Source organism: Chroicocephalus ridibundus, chromosome 3 (genome assembly GCF_963924245.1).
Source record: "Chroicocephalus ridibundus chromosome 3, bChrRid1.1, whole genome shotgun sequence".
NCBI classification, from domain to species: Eukaryota; Metazoa; Chordata; class Aves; order Charadriiformes; family Laridae; genus Chroicocephalus; species Chroicocephalus ridibundus.
In genome coordinates, this window is record NC_086286.1 from 81,028,908 (window position 1) to 81,045,231 (window position 16,324).

The following is a 16,324-nucleotide window of genomic DNA, read 5'->3' on the forward strand; positions in this document are numbered from 1 at the left end:
AGGTTTTCCTCCATCCATGCCAACCGTGGCCACGGCAGAGAAGTCAGTATCTGTCAAATCTTGTCGGCAAGTGGAAAAATTAAGACACAGAATCTTTACTTTTGGCCCCTTCTAGATACTAATTACATGATTTCGCAATGCGCTGATCCAAAAGGGGGACTGACAAACATAAAAACCACTGTGACAATTAGCATCGGTCTCTGCCGTTCCTTTATGCAGCAGAATCCAAACTGAGCTACATCGTTAAATGTATTTCCCGAAATAGGCATGAACACTGTAGAAGATGAAAACAAGACTTGTATGCAAGTATTTAAGAAATCCTGTATTAACTAACGGTTAATATTTTCATTGTGTTTTTTTTTATTTGCATAATGTCTAAACTATTTTTTCTAATTTAATTTATTAATGCTCGAATGTAGTTTTTTAATGGTAACATTTTATAGCAACATTGTTACCAGAAAGCTCTTTATAGAATTAGTCAAATTCGTGGGAACCAGACATTTCAAAATCTGAGCATCCGGTTTTGACAAGAAAATATTTTGTCTAATAAATGTGTCAAGATTATTTTACAATAATGTAATTAGTACTTTTCAACAAACCAGTTTTTAAAGGAATAAGGATTACTGTCTTTCGTATACATTTAGCACGTATCCTTAACATTTGATTTACTTCCACACAGACTTTTAATAAAAATAAATTATTTGCTTTTTTTGTCCCATCATCTTAAAATAATTGGCAATGAGATGTGAGCGTGCCCAGAAGAACAACGTGCTAGCAAGATGTACAAATTCAGATTAACTTTGTTAAACTGTTGGAATTAAACAGCAACAAAAAAAGCCCATAGTAAAAAAGGCATACTAAACTTTCCACACGTTAACTTAAGTGGAGAAAACTACAGAGCAGTACACGTTTTTATTCTCTTACATATCAGTAAATAATTATCTGCCAAGTTAGTCCTCTTTTAGACCTGAAATGCCAGGAATTTCAAACTTGTCCACAAAATGGCCAACCTACGCTTAAACTAATGAAGACCCCGGTGAAAATGAACAAAGGAAGCCAAGGGAGTATCTTCTGCCACATAAGATGTAAATACAGAGGGGTCACATTTCTCTCAAGGTATATGGTTCAGCTGAATGTTGATGCAAGAAATTTAGATGAACATTCATATATGATAAGTTCATAGGAATAACACTGTAATATAATTACTTTTAGGGGCATTTTAAAGATTGCGAAAGACTTGCAAACAACGTGAAGACAAATACACCGAATGATAGTTGATATACACAAAACCCCCTTATGTTTATTTAATCAAACTTTTCTGTTTTAAATCTAAGCTTGCAAATGAAACTATCAGAAAAAAGTCCTTGAGAGAAATTGTGCATACCCACTGAAACATCTTGATCCCCGTTTCACTGAGATCACCTGGCTCAACATTTCTTCTCTTAGTAACATTTGGTCCTGGAAGTGTAGCTAAAATACACCGTACTTTTTAAATGCCGGTCAAAAGGATGGAGAAAACAGAAACTAAGCTAAGGTTTACCAGTTTTTAAGAATTTAATAAATAGATTATATTCATCATCCTAAAACCAGAAATATTAGAACAAAAATCAATCATTTTATACCAATTACCTCAGGAGAATATAATATACTATATAGTTGCATTTCATGACACCTATTGTGGTCAGTGCTGGTTTAGCTCCGTGTAATGGACATACTATCAATAGAGAATAAATACTAAATTACATATGGATAAAAGAAAAACACATTACAAAAGCATAGTATTCCTTTATATATAATTAAAACCAATTACTGTTTCCCATATGAAAAAAAACTATATTAATAGTTTTCTAATCATTTTTCTAATCATAGAAAATGTTAAACATTGAGTATACTATCGAATAATGAACACTAAAATAATTAATCTTTGGCAAAAGGACAGTACTACAACTGTAGCCATTTTAACAGTCTAATCTTGGTCCATTTAGAGTTGTCACCAGTTAGAGAAAGGAACACTGAAGGAAGAAGTACTATCTGTGTGAAAAAGAATAGCAATAAACCCACATAAGCATGGAATGGGCTATCACTTTCCGATAAACTATCAATAATTGTCAGTAAAAAAGAAGCTACTATATTACAAAAATGAAATAATCTGCCATTTTTAAAACTTTGTAATTGCTTAATGAAAAGAAATTAATGAAGATGAATAAAAATTCTTCGGGGAAACCGAATCTACCATTACATTATTAAACATAAAGAGATTTTGTTGCTCAAAGCAGGCTGCAGATTAATTTTGAAAAGTATTTACTATCTTGCAAAAATGTTATATAGTCATTAAATGCAAAGACATCATATAAAATGGAAAGTGCGGTTTTCTTTTTTTACAGAAGTCATTGTCTTTACTGAAGGCAATGTAGACATAGATCAAATTTAAAGGAACCCTCTGAATCAGAAAGTTTTGAATTTAAATAACTTTAAACATTTTCAAATCTGATAGATCAGATTTCAGAATATTTAGTAATTATTTTTTTTTAATTCTTGAGGAAAAGAAGGCATTGCTAAAAGGAGAATCTAATAGCCAACTTTCTCCGTGTAGGTAAGAGACTATAGCGCAGGAGAATGAAGCACGCCTTAGTGAAAGATGTGGTATTTACTGCTGCATTAAGAGTTTGCAATAGCGTGAATTAATGCTAACAAAATCCTATTCCAATTAGTCTACGCAAAGATTTTATCTTCAGCTGTACTATATTTCTGCCTGAAAGTCTTGAATATGATTTTCATCTTGACAAGGCACCTTTAAAATATTTTTCTCCCTTATCATTTACAGTTCAATCCCACAGTCCTCGCTTTGTGACTAGTCCTTTAAAGTTAATGGTGACACAAAGAGGTTTTTTTATAGAGAACTTTGCATTTCTGATGACTGTTTATTCGTGCACCTCCTTCACATCCAGATCAACCACCTTATAAGTAATGTCTGTCTTTAACAATTATCACTAATTTCTGAAGCCAATTAGGAATGCCTTTAAAAATTATTTTACTTTTATCTTTGTTTCTAGTTGCAATAGTTTCTAAACCAGAGTCACGCACAATGACCAGGATGCCCTGAATGTCCTGTTAGTTAAAATCCGTGTGCGTGCTACAGCCACACACACCCCTACGCAAGAAACCATGCATTCCTTACGGGGTTAAATTCCTCCCTACATTTCCAGTTTTTGTAAAACACGCTACATGAAAACATGAAACAAATGTGACTGATTCATATAAAACAACCATTAGAAATGTAACACACTTGAACGAACACACATGCACACACTGTCCCAAAACCAAACAATGAAGCAGACAAACAAATAAGAAGTTAATTACTGTAGTGAAGAACTTTTAAACACTGTGGCGAAATGGGTATTTTTTTTTTTTTACTAACTGCATTTACAAATATTTGAGGCCTCCAAATCTGTAAACTGCCCATCCCCTCCTGTCTGGACAGAGGGTTCAGCTACTTTCCCCCTCCCCGTAACGGGCCGGGGAGAAAGGCAGGTCATGAAGGACTCTGCCAGAAGGGTTCCCATCCTTCCCCTCGTGAACACACGATACTGCAGTTACAAAGTTTTTCACTTTTCCTAACACCTACCACACATCCTATTACCCCTACCGGAAATCAAAGGCCCGGTACAGGTGGCCCAAACTGGCTCTACATTACTCAATAACTAACCGTTCAAGATCCCAACGTGCTTTCAGTGCAAGGATGAACTTCATTCCCCTTCAGCAGAACCTGCCTGCACCCATGGAGAGGCGTCTTTTTCACATCGTGAGGATTTCACATACCACTTCTACACCTCTTTCCTCCTGTGAGGGAATGATTTGGGGCTGAGCAATTTTTCAACAGGAAGATAAAAAAAAACAAAAACACAACCCACATCATCATCAGCTCAAGAGCTTTTGCATCAAGGCAGCCTGGCAGATTAGTGGTCAGGTGAATTTAGGTAAGACGTTAAAAATTATACACTCACGGTACCAAAAAAGGTAGCATATTGTGAAAAGTATATACAAATTACATAACTGTGAAGTTGATGCGTTGACTTCATGTTAAGTTGTATCATTTTAAGTTAACTTTCAATTAAGCAGCAATGACCCAAGCCCTAGTTTACTACTCTACATTTTAGGCACTGTACCGGGAACACCAGTGGGAAATCAGGCCACAACACAGCCCTCAAGTTTTTGACCACGAAAAGCACACCTACAAAACCAAAAGGACGTGAACTACATACTTCCAGTAAGAACATTCATATAAGTGACTTAAAATCCACTCCTAATGCTGTCTAGTTTATTGAGCAAGTTTCACAAATCAGTGAGACCATGTCACGTGAAAAGATTGAGCGTAGTTTGGCCCATCAGATCTGTAATATCCGCAGGAAAAGAAAAGATGTCATGGTTTCAGTACATTAAGGAGGAGTTTTTGTTTACGGTTGAAATAATTCTCAACTTCCCATTCACTTGATGTACTATTGTTTTTAATATTGGGGGGAGAGGGTAGCAAACAGGTTTGTGAATAATTCTTTGATCTTATTCCACTTCAGTGTCAACAATGGCTAATTCTCAAGCTGTCTGTAATTAAACAGGGTAAGACAGCAATATATATCTATTAAATACATGGGTTAAGCCCTCAACTACTCCCAAGTTTACAGAAGTCAGCTTGGGTCTATTAGGTAAATTCTAGATGAAAACTTTTATATATTTCTTTCATTTCCAATATAACGAGTCTAAGAATATTCAGAAATTACTACACATGGTCAACAGAGGCTTTTTAAAACCCCGTATTTCCACTAAGATTGTATTATTACAAATAGCCCATAAAACCAACCAAGATTTTGATTACTAGCTTGCAAAACACAGTTGTAAAATGAAATAAAACATTTTTAAAATTATAGCACACGTGCACTATTAAGAGATTTTAAAGACACCTGTACTTTGAAAAAATACAAGTCCATGTTTATTCTAGTCTACTAAAAGTACACAAGGGCTCTCGTTTTTACTCTCAGTATCAGTCCAGGGATTATTTTGGTGCATGTATTTATATAACCATAAACAAAGTTATAACACAAATGTTAAAGTAGCCTCAAGTGACACTATAATAAAAGCAATCTAGGAAAAAGAAAAATCCCTCTACACTGCATACCTATAAATTACCATGACTAATTAGAAGAGGGCCTCTCTGGGAATTATCTTTGATGGGAAAGCCACTATCAGCTATGTTCGTGAGAAGCACACACTTATGAATGTAATAACATTAGCGTTTTCTAACAGAGCATCATAAGATTGGTAGTAGTCATGGCATATTACTTTGATTTTGTAGACAAATTCATACACTCCAAATATTGATTATACACGCGTTCACTCAGATTTTAACAGGTGAAAATACTAACGTATGGTGCTAACAAAACCAAAAAAAACCTTTCAGCCTCCCTCCTTCCAAAAAATTGAATTCTAGCACAAGGTTACAACTTTGGAATGCAACGTATCCATGGGATTTTCTTGGCTCCTGCACTGGTAATAGAATATTCTACATACTTTCAGACAAATAACTTTGAAAATTAAACGCATCGATACATTTTAAAGGTTATACATATGGAATAATCAGGGAGCTATATTTTTCAGGTTATCCACAAATTTCTCTAAGCTCTCCCTATCTGCTAAAAGATATATCCAAATTATTGTGAACATGCCCTGTAAATATACTTACTTCTGTTCTGTAGAAGTAAGAAACACAGATTGTTCTGATGAATCGAAAATTCCTTCTGATTTTTTGCTTTTGTTTTATAAATAGTGCTGTTTTAAAACTGCAATTCAAAATATTTCAATGCCACAGCTTAATTGTAATGAATAAAAAAAAAAAAAAGAAACATATAAGATTGAACTGACGCGTAACCCAAAAAAGGTTCCTCAAACATTCCACTTCCAAGGAGAGCTCAGATGCTTGCACTCATTCCACCACCCACAAGTGCCCTTTTTCTTGAAAAGTCACTAACACTTCTGTTATCTCCCCATCCCCAGCTGAAGGTAACACCATTATTCTGCCACTTTGCACCAGCGGAGACTGCAGCTTCATTCACATTTCTGTGACAGCTTCCAGCTCTGTTTTCCTCCCATACCTTCAACTCACACCCTGGCAGCTCCTTGTTTGCATCCTTGGCTGCCCTTTCACAGTGCCAGCACTGTCCACCCTTATTTGTGGGGAACATGGGGTTCCTCCCATATGAAAAATTATAAAAAATCAGATACGAACCCCAAAGTTTCCCCAGCTGGGTTTGCCATGCAGCCGCTTCACAAACACTTATGCTAGCTAGCTCAATGGGGGAGAGTGCTATCAAAGCTCTTGAAGCTCACTTAAGCGGCACCACTGCTGCCAAACGCAAAAGTAAAATCACGGCTGTGGGACTCCCACCAAGAAGGGTGGCTTGTAGGAGTTTCAACCTCCACCTGTTCCCCACACTGCTGCTGCAAAGCCAACTCAGCTGCTTGCAGAGCAGCTGCTAACCTGCTGCATGTTACAGCTTTGCATGTTAGGGGGGAAAAAAAATAAATTAAAAAAAAAAAATCAAAATCAGTGCCAGTTTTCCTTAATACAGTGGTCTGTGAAACTTGCAGCAGTTTCCACAGCTGCTCCTCAAGCAGCTGAGCCATCTCTGGAGTGGGGACCCGGAATTTCCTCTAGCCATCTCCCAGTGAGTTAACCCCCCATTTTAAGTCAAGGCCAGCCAGAAAAATCTGAGGAAAGAAAGGCTTGGACAACAATTTCTCCAACTAAGCATGCTCAAGCAACCAGAAGCACTTCCCCACCTTCCACGCAGAAGTGTTTACTGATACTCTGCTGATGTAGAAGCAATTGAAGGATTCACTGCTTTCACCAGTGATACCCGGCAAGCAAAAGCTAGCCCAGACCTGTCCTGAGCACTGTCCCTTAGAGAGAGCGATGCGTAATACTTTTCCATCAGTCATGATAACTTACAGCTGATTTAACAACAGGGGAAAAAAAAGCACCCTTAAATACAGGGAACAAAAAACATAAGCAGTACATCCTGATTTCTTTGTATTAGTTTAAGAAACACAATAAACGGTCTTTACCCTCCAGTTTCTAGAGGCTTTACCGTCCGGTTTCTAGATTCTTAGGATCTTAAATTATGTCTTTACAGTCACTTTTATACACCTTTGTAGAAACTGATGAGCCTAATTTTGCTTCTGTTGATAATTATTGGGGAAAGATGTCAGGCCTCTACTGAGATGGGTTACATAAGGAAGATTAATTAAACAATATTTGCATGGGAGTATACTTTGTAAAGAGTCTAAAACAAAACTCTGGATGGGTCTAGATATACTTACTACCTCAGTAATGTCGTTGCAAACCAGGACAAGCAACAATAACAACATTTTTTCCCAATTTGACAATTCATTTCCTTTTAGCTTTGGTTCATGTATCTGCTTTGATATCTTATGTTTGTGCCCCAGACAAAATATCCTCTTCCTCACAGTATCCCAACCCCTGTGCACAATTTCCTCAGTCTTGGAGAAAAGGAGGATAGTATGCTCTGGAAAGGGTGTACTTACTGCTCTGCCAAAGAGGGAAATCTCTCTTAAGACAAAATAGTCCCATTGCAGGCCTCTGTTTTTGGGCCACTTGTGATTTTTACTTGTCAATCTTTAAGTTTTAAACTTCTTCAGCAAAATCTGATCTGGTTCAACACCATTTACGTTTAATGGGACTTGCCATTCATTTAAATACTACATACGTCTATCGATAAAAATGCACTATAACATTGGGTTTAGATGTAAATTGATGAAACCTGGGAGGTATTTCCACAGATGGTGGCTCCATAACCTAAACACCAAATTACAAGTTTTTTTAGACAACCATCTTAAACCGTCAAGCTCAGTATTTTGCCATCTGTCTGTGTGTCTATAGGTAGGACTTGAAATGTAGGACTGGGCCTAATTAGTAGCCAAAACACATTAAAAAAAAAAAAGAAAACAACAACAAAAAACAGGCTGTACCACTCCATACCACAAATCCATGGTCCCCATAATTCAAAATCAATTTTCTCTATATGCCCCAACACAACTGGAGAGTGCCAAAGCTTGGCTTTGGGTCTCCAGCTGTTACCCATTACAGATTCTACACGGGTTGAGGCTGCCAAGCACACTTTGACACCCACATATTTAGCAAAGGTCTGATCTCTGCTGGATCTCTGACACACATGCTCAGTGCAGACACATGTTTACTCCCCATTCGCTTCCTTCCTCAGCTTCCCTCTCTAAATCCTGCTAGCCACTTTTGTTTTGATTAGGAGTGGGCTTGCCTGGTCCCCAGTAGAAGTCAAAGATGACAAGTTTGTAACAGCACAGTCCTGCACGGAGACTTCTGTACTTCAAATGGGCATCGCTGTGCCATATTTAACAATAAGGTGCAGTGTAATATTGATCCCACTTGCTTGGCCAGAACTTCCAGTTATCCTGAACAATTAAGTAGCTTTTTACAGGCTCCTAATAATGCAGTAATGTAAAAAATGCGCTAGATGAATGAAGGTATCCTTGCGAAAGCACAGGATCACAAGTGTCACATAAGAAAATCAGCATTCAGCGTATCATGCCATGCCCAACTTTATCCTAGAAAAAGTTGTTCAACTGTGCCTAAAATACTAGGAATTTAAAGAATACGCACCTAACTCATCATCAAAAAGGACGATCAGGTCAAATTAAGGGGAAAGATGTTTCGGATGCTGTTCACATGTCTAATTTTCCATTTATTCTTCTGTTTACAATCATAACCAAATAATCTTAGTAATCTTCCCTCCTTCTTTTGTTATAGGTACTTGCAAGAATACGAACATAATTTATAATACAGAAACAATAGTGCAGTGCAGAAGGACTCAATGAGAGAAAAAGGGCACTCTTCCATTTTTATCAAATCTTGTAATAAGAGTAACTAGCAGCAACAGTAAGAAAGTTCAGATGAAAGTGAAAAACTTCAAACCGTGTTCCTTTTAATGGAAAGAGAAAACAAAATACACCAACTCCTGCACGCTGCTCCTCCCTTCCTTCCTCTCCCCATCTCATAAAAGAGGATCCCAAAGAAGGATCATGTTTAAGGTCCCAGTTCAGAAATCCTCTATCAATCCCTTAACACAGTAAGAATTTCGATATGGAGCCAGGTCCCAACAAACATCATCTAAACTGAGCAACCCATCTCATCCTGAAAGACCAGATTACTCAGAAACAGAACATAAAATGATAACCCTTGATATTCACAAACATGCATTTAATTGCATCTATTTACATCCAGCACCCCGTTCTTCATTATCATCTTTAACATCTGGGCTTCGTGCTAAGCAAAGGAAAACAGACATGTTTCTAACATAGTCCATACAAAATGTCTGCAAAAAATAAATCCAGAGCATTTTTGCCTTACTGCCAGCATCTAAAAAAGCTGTACGTGTCAAAGTAGTGTGTACAATTTTGAACATGCAAAAAAATTTTAACAATCATCCATTTATCTGATTTTATGGAAGCTTGAGGTCATCTTAGTCCTTAGCAGTGAAAGCCTTTTCTCATGGCCATCACAAAAGGTTTCACTCACTTTGCCTCTCCAGTCTGTTTTACCCTTGACGAATAGATCTTTTTCTAAAATTTAACAGGAGCTATTCGCACATAACTACGTGCAGAACTCACATCATAAAAGAGAAGCAAACGATATTATTCGTTCTATGCTGACCTATTAAAAGTCCAAATGACAATACTGAGCCAAATTCAGGAAGGTGCACATTCCTTGGATTTAACAAAGTTATACGGGACTAATACTGCCACTCTTCATTTTTTTGTAAAAAAACCCAAAACCCGGTGGACTAGGCACATTGCTGCACTGGGCATGGCTTGTCTTCAAAAAATTAAATAGTTTTTAGGACTTGTAATTGTTATATGACACTGAATGACTCAAACACACGACTTAAAGATATAAGCTGTATCAGAATAAAGCTAAAAAAGGACAAGAGTGTAGATGTTTATAAGTGTAGCCTATTTACATTGTACACACACACACAGATGCACGTATATAATGGCTGATGTGTTTCTACCTTAAATAATGCATCTAGCTCTAGGTACTTCATCACCAGATGGGTAAGAACAACCTGAAGGTAGTTCAGAGAAGATCAATCAAAACGATTAGTGCTGAAGGAAGGACTTAAAAGGTAAAGTGAAAAGCTCAATACTGCAGCTGTTTCATGAACAGAACTTTCATTGGATGAAGGGGAAGAAAAGTCCAAACAAAAGCACCACCCTCTAAAAACATATCGATATATACAATTAGTGAAGCACTGACTTCAGAAAACATAACTACAATCTGCACACAACCAAGGGGGAACTCCAAAGAAGAAAGCAAAATTATTTATTGCAAGAGCAAAAGTCTAGGTATAATGAGCTTAAACTATTACAAGAATTTTGACTCCACATCCAGTAAGTTTTTGCTCATAGCAAGATCTCATAAACTGGGCATAACCTCACCAAGCAAAGGTAAGATAAGGAAGTAAAAATATCATTGCAGGGTTCAAGCTAGCTTTGACAGGACTTGGATAAATAAGATACAAACTTCTTTCCTCTGCTTAGACTGTCTGATTCTATACAATGATACCAGTAGCTACAAACATTGTAGAACAACTGAATGTATGCATCTTAAATATGCACACAACTTAAATAAATGATGAAGTGTTTTCAGAGCAGTTTTGAACAGCAATATTTTGTTTCAAGAGATTAATAAACATCTTTGCCTTGAAAAGACCTTTTCACATGACTAAATTTTTCAAATTAACGAAGCTAATAGGAATAGTGCCTAATCGCTGTTCAGACGACAGACTCTGCTGTACAAGCAGCACTGTTAATAGCATTACTGATTTAAAGACATTCTTATGCTCTGGCTGCTACTGTTACCACTGGTCAGCTAGTCAGCTAACACAAAGCATTCTATATAGCGATATAAATTATCCAAAATGTACTCTGAAATGAAATAGTTACTGCTTCTCCCCATTAAAGACAAAAATTCTGCCTTTGACTGATGGAAAGAAGATTCATTCCACCATAAAGTTTATGTATATCCTAGATTTCATCAGAAAGAAAAAGCTGAGAAATGTATTTTCTTTGTTGTAAGAGCAATCCATTACAGAATACTAATAAATTCACTCAGTAAGAAATCTAAGTAATACTAAAAGTGACTGAGGCACACATTGCACAGTTTATGTGCAATTAAACATGCTATTTTTCATTGCATTTTACACTGTGATGTATCTTAGAAACCTAAGGATATCGATAAATTGTAAATTATTGAAGTGTAAACAAACATGTCTAACATTTCCTTCTTGTCCCCTCCTTTAGGGGCCACAGCTGAGTAATGACTTACAAATTTACCACATACTTTGTTATTATTTTCTATGACTATTTTCCATTACGGAACAGCACACCTTGTCTAGTATTACTTAAATGTATCACGTTATCATGCAGTTCAACACTTCTCTATTTCCACAGCTCTAAGAATATCTTTTGTTTCCAAATGCTTTTTTTTTATCAACACCACTTCTATGCTTCAAATGTTTGTCTTCTATTATTTGTGAAGCAAAAAGAATTACATGTATTAACACAAAATTAGATGAAGAAAAAGGGTTTTTTTATCCATAAAGTAAATTTACAGAACTGTAAAGAGCAAGTTCATTACTTTAAAAGGTACAAAGAAGGGAAGAAAGGGAGAAAAATAGGAGGAAGAATGCTCCTCCTTTGATAAGTAACTCATTCATTCAGTTCTAAAAAGAAAAAGCAGCAGCAAAGAGAGGGGCACCTCATATGCCAGTACAAAGCAGGAAATGTAAGAATTTAATAAGTTCATTATTGGATTCCACACTTTGTACATAATTCCAACTGCAAACAGGTAATATTGATGTCCAGGCCCTTAGGTATAGGGTACAGCACGATCAGAAATCCACTCCAACACCGCAAGGAGCAAAGGCAACATGCCACAGCAGCAGTACTCTAAATTTCAGTCACCTTTTCATTCACCTAATGAAAAGGGTATTCTTTAAAAAAGCCTGATGAAGGTTACCACAAAATATGGCCGGGCCACCAAAAGGAACATTAAAAGGGAATCACTATATAATCATGGAACACCCCCCTGCCCCCGTCATTGACAACGTCATAGAAAATGGACAACCACGTAAAAAGTCAAGATGCCTTTTTGCCTCCCTAACATGGCCCTGGCCAAACCCAAAATGGTCTCTTTACCTGATAGGGCTCTGCTGTTCTCTGCTCACAGAGAAGACGGGTGAAATTCAAAATAGCGTTCTTGCAACTGGAGACTAACAGAAGGACCAGGGAAGGTCCACACACGCTCCTGCTTCACAAACCACGCTACAGACCTTGGGAAAAGTTCCCTTAACTTTTATCGTTTTCTACGTATGTTGCATCTGAAACTCCTTTGCATGGAGGTATTCATACCAGTTTCCACGTACAAAACACGAATGCTGCTATGTTTAAAAATAAAAACAACAGCCACGCACGTCTTCTCTCACAAACAGCTTACACAGACCCTGCTTTTGATCCGATTCCTTAATCGTTACTTCTTCCCCCCCCCCCAGTAAAGAATACTTAAAAATCAAGCAACCAAACCACACACATGCTTCAGCGTATCACCACAGGGACGCTCTCAGGTCTGAATTACTGCAAAATAACGCTATAATTATGTCTTAATTTCACTAACTAATCTCAGATGAGCTTTTAAAAAGCAATTCAAGGTTTACAAGAAAAGTATCTAAAATTGTATTCAAATGTTATCTGTACAAAACCCGACATTTATTTATCCTTTTGCAAGCTTAATTTTAATCAGTTTCCAAGGAAAGGCATATCTGCTCCTGATGAGTCTGGTGCCAAATGATAAACCTAGATAAAAAGAAAATGTGGCATTTGAAAATAAATAAAAAGCACAGGAGAAGTTTCTAACCAAGGAGTAAGATAGGAAGAAACAACATTATCTGGCCACAGAAACTAAGCACAATCTAACGACCTTATTTACTGAAATTGTACACTGCCAACAAAAACACGACCTAAGGCAACTTTTTAATTACAGATGGACCTAAATACCTAGGAAAAATAGGTTACTTCTCTTCACATGAAACCGGAGTCCCACTGAGCTCAACCAAATGTGGCAGGCTGAGATGGAAGACAAAAATGGGTCTTACTTGGTGTACAAAGACATCAACTGGAGACTCCAAGGGGCTTCCCTCTCGGTTGCTCATGGAGATGAACCCGAATCCCATTCTCACATTGAACCATTTGCAATGGCCGGTTCCGTGCAAAACCTGGGATTCCTCCTCTTCTTCCTGCTCCGGCAACTTCCCGGGCTCGTCTCCACCTTTACTCGCCCCTGCTGAGGAAGAGGGAAAGGCGGGAGGGGGTGTGGGGGGGTGGGGGAGAAAAAGAAGGAGGGGGGGACAACAAGATGCAAAGCAAAGAGTTAAATTCTGGTAACATCCTTTTGCCACCGTATAAAGGAGTTACTACAGAAGGGGAAAAAAAAAAAAAAAAAAGAGGCGAACAAAACAAAATCAAAAGGCAAACGGCGAACAGAGCTTATTTTTTCCTAAATCCTAAAATAAACGACGCTCCCCCCAAATACCTAAAAAAAATAAAATCACCGGAGGTTACAGAGAGGAAACACTGCGTACGGCGGCTCTCCCTCTCTCTTTGCCCAGGGCAGCCCACGTTTCTGTACATACGTGTATTTTTCCATTTAACTCCATCTTTCAGCCACATTACAGCACGGAACGCGATACTTTACTTGAATATTGCTGGTTTAAGACCGATCCCATGTCTCAACAGAAATTCTCAGCCCAATTAGTCTCTCCTCGCAAGGCGCAGGACCGGGGGGCGAGGGGGGAGGCCGGCCGAGGAGGGGTGGAGGAGAGAGAATAAGCAAAATTGGGTAGATTGCACAACTGGTTATTGCACATGCAGCGCCGAAACCACTATTTTCCACCGTGTATCCATCCCTTCTTGGAATAAACTTTCGATTAAAGTTGGGACAGGTGTACGGCCGTTTTCTCATCCCACCGCTGCAACTGTGCTTAATCAAACAGGAACAATTCAAACAATAGCCCCCTGAAAGCTTTTCAAGTTGTGAATCGGTGTGGGCGGTACGGAACAGTTTCTGAGCTGGGTAACAATGGGTTTGGAGAAAGCCCCCTTGCGCGAGCTGCTAAAAAAGGGTAATGCATAGTTGGGTTAAAAGGAGGGTGGGGGGAGAAGGGGGGGTGGGGGGAGAGAGGGAGAGAGCGAGCGAGCGAGCGAGCGAAAATCATAGTAAAACAATAGAAAAAGAAAATTAACCTTCGGCCATGTTGCCCCACGGGCCCTCTGCTCCAAACTCGTGAGATGAAAACTTTCCCTGTGGATCGAAGTGGTCTTCTGCATTAATCTAACATCCTGATTTTGAACGATCGCAAATTTAGCTCGCATGGTCTAATGTGCTTTCCCTCTTTTGATTTTTCCCCTTCTCTCTCGCTCCGTTTCTGGCCCCCTGCGCACACGTGACTTGGTCAATTACATGCTTTCTTGCTACTAATTTCACATCGGATCCTTAAGGGGTTGGCAGGAGGCAGGAGTAGCCAATCGCCATTTCAACTAGGCTGACACACCAAAATAATTTATGAATGAACAAGAAATTTCCAACACGGCTTTTTTTTTTTTTTCTCTCTCTTTTTTTTTTTTTTCGACAGCTAATCTGCACGCGTCTTTACGGGAAATCGAGATGACGTATTATTCTGGGGTTTCTGCGCTCCTGTGCATGCACAAATACGTAAGAAGATCCCTGTGTTTCTAGATACAGACCAGAGAACCACAAATACGTTGCGGGTGGGATTATTTAGGGTATTTGTGCCCGCTGTAGGTGGGGGCAGGCGCGCACACACGAGGGCAAGATGCTCGGAGAGGAGACGCACACATGTGCATAGACATGCACTAGGTATGTCGGGAGAGGCAGCTGCATCAGGGTGTTACCGTCTGCGCCAAACACGGGCGTATGTATAACCGGATCGCCCTTTCCACCTGAAGAAAAGCCGCCCCGAAAACCCCCGCAGCGCCGCCGCCTCCTGGCACCGTCTTCTCCCGGAGCCCCGGGCGGGGGCTGCCCACGCCGGACCCGGGTCCCCTCGCCGTGCCCGTGCCCGTGCCCGGCACAGCCCGCGTACCGCGTGTGTGTATAAAATCTGCCTCTCCCTACCCACGTGTGTCTGCGTGCGCCGCGGCTATTTCGCATTCAAATTAAAAGCGCGCCGGAAACGCGATATCACCTTAAATATGGCCCAGAAAATTGTGCGGAGGTTTAGCGTTTCAAAACATTTATGGAGGGGGATGGGGAGAAGAATTGTACTTCACAGGTTTCTCCGCCATCTCTTTCCGGGGGAGGGGATGTGATTAATGACTTCCTAAATAAGAGCCCAGTTTTCAAGCCTAGCATTGGAGTGAACCTCAGTCAGCGGCGATTGTTGCCCAGGAGCGTGGGGGAGAAGGGGGGGGAAGAGGGGGGAGGAGGAGGAGGAGGAGGACTGACAGAGAAAAGGAATTGCTAGAGAGGAGGAAGGCGGAAAAAAAAAAAAAAAAAGAAAAAAAAAGCCGGAGGAAGAAGACAAAGAGGGGAGGAATAACGCTGACCGGGGACTGCTGTTTTAAGCCTTCAGTGCCAGCGGGAGGGGTGATACAACTCGGAAGAGAAGCGTGTTCTGTGTAACGGGCTCGGTAAGAGCCCCTGTAGAAAGGCAGCTCCCCTCCGGCTGCCGCAGGTACATGGCTATCGACGTGCTCGCAAGCCCCTGCTGTTGCTACGCTTACGGCCAAACGCTTATTTAAAAAATATTTTTAGAAACGTAACGCCCCTTCTCCCCTACAATTAGGTGAGATTCCGTTTTATTTTCCATTTGTCCTATCTCCTTCAGTGTCAAGGTACAGATGAAGGTATGAAAACATCAGATTTTGCCTTTTCTGTTCTCACCACCACCTATTCGCTTATAACCTCACTTTACATCCAGTATTGTATAACCTTTAAACGTTGCCTATACCTTGTTAAAACCTGAGCTCAATTACTTTCTTATTAAACCCCCTTCCTCCCTCCACCCCCCAACCCCTCCCCTGCCCCCGCCATCCTCTCTTATCCCAAGGACACACACAAACAAAAGCCAAAGCAGCAACGATCCGCTGCAGAACCCGAATACAAGGGTTTTATGAATTTGCAAAGCACTTGCTGTTGTTTTGG

At 39.4% G+C, this 16,324-nt stretch overlaps 1 protein-coding gene across 4 annotated transcripts in view; it reads right to left on the reverse strand.

Annotated features, from left to right (window-relative positions):
• LIN28B (lin-28 homolog B) overlaps positions 1 to 16,324 on the reverse strand; it is a 96,377-nt gene that overhangs the window by 65,997 nt on the left and 14,056 nt on the right. For 2 of the 4 annotated variants that reach the window (XM_063331109.1, XM_063331111.1), the window contains exon 3: positions 13,257 to 13,444. In XM_063331109.1, coding sequence (XP_063187179.1) covers positions 13,257 to 13,444 — 188 coding nt within the window. Of the gene's footprint in view, positions 1 to 13,256; positions 13,445 to 13,712; positions 13,792 to 16,324 lie in introns of those variants that run through there. The other 2 variants (XM_063331108.1, XM_063331112.1) reach the window with 2 other exon arrangements.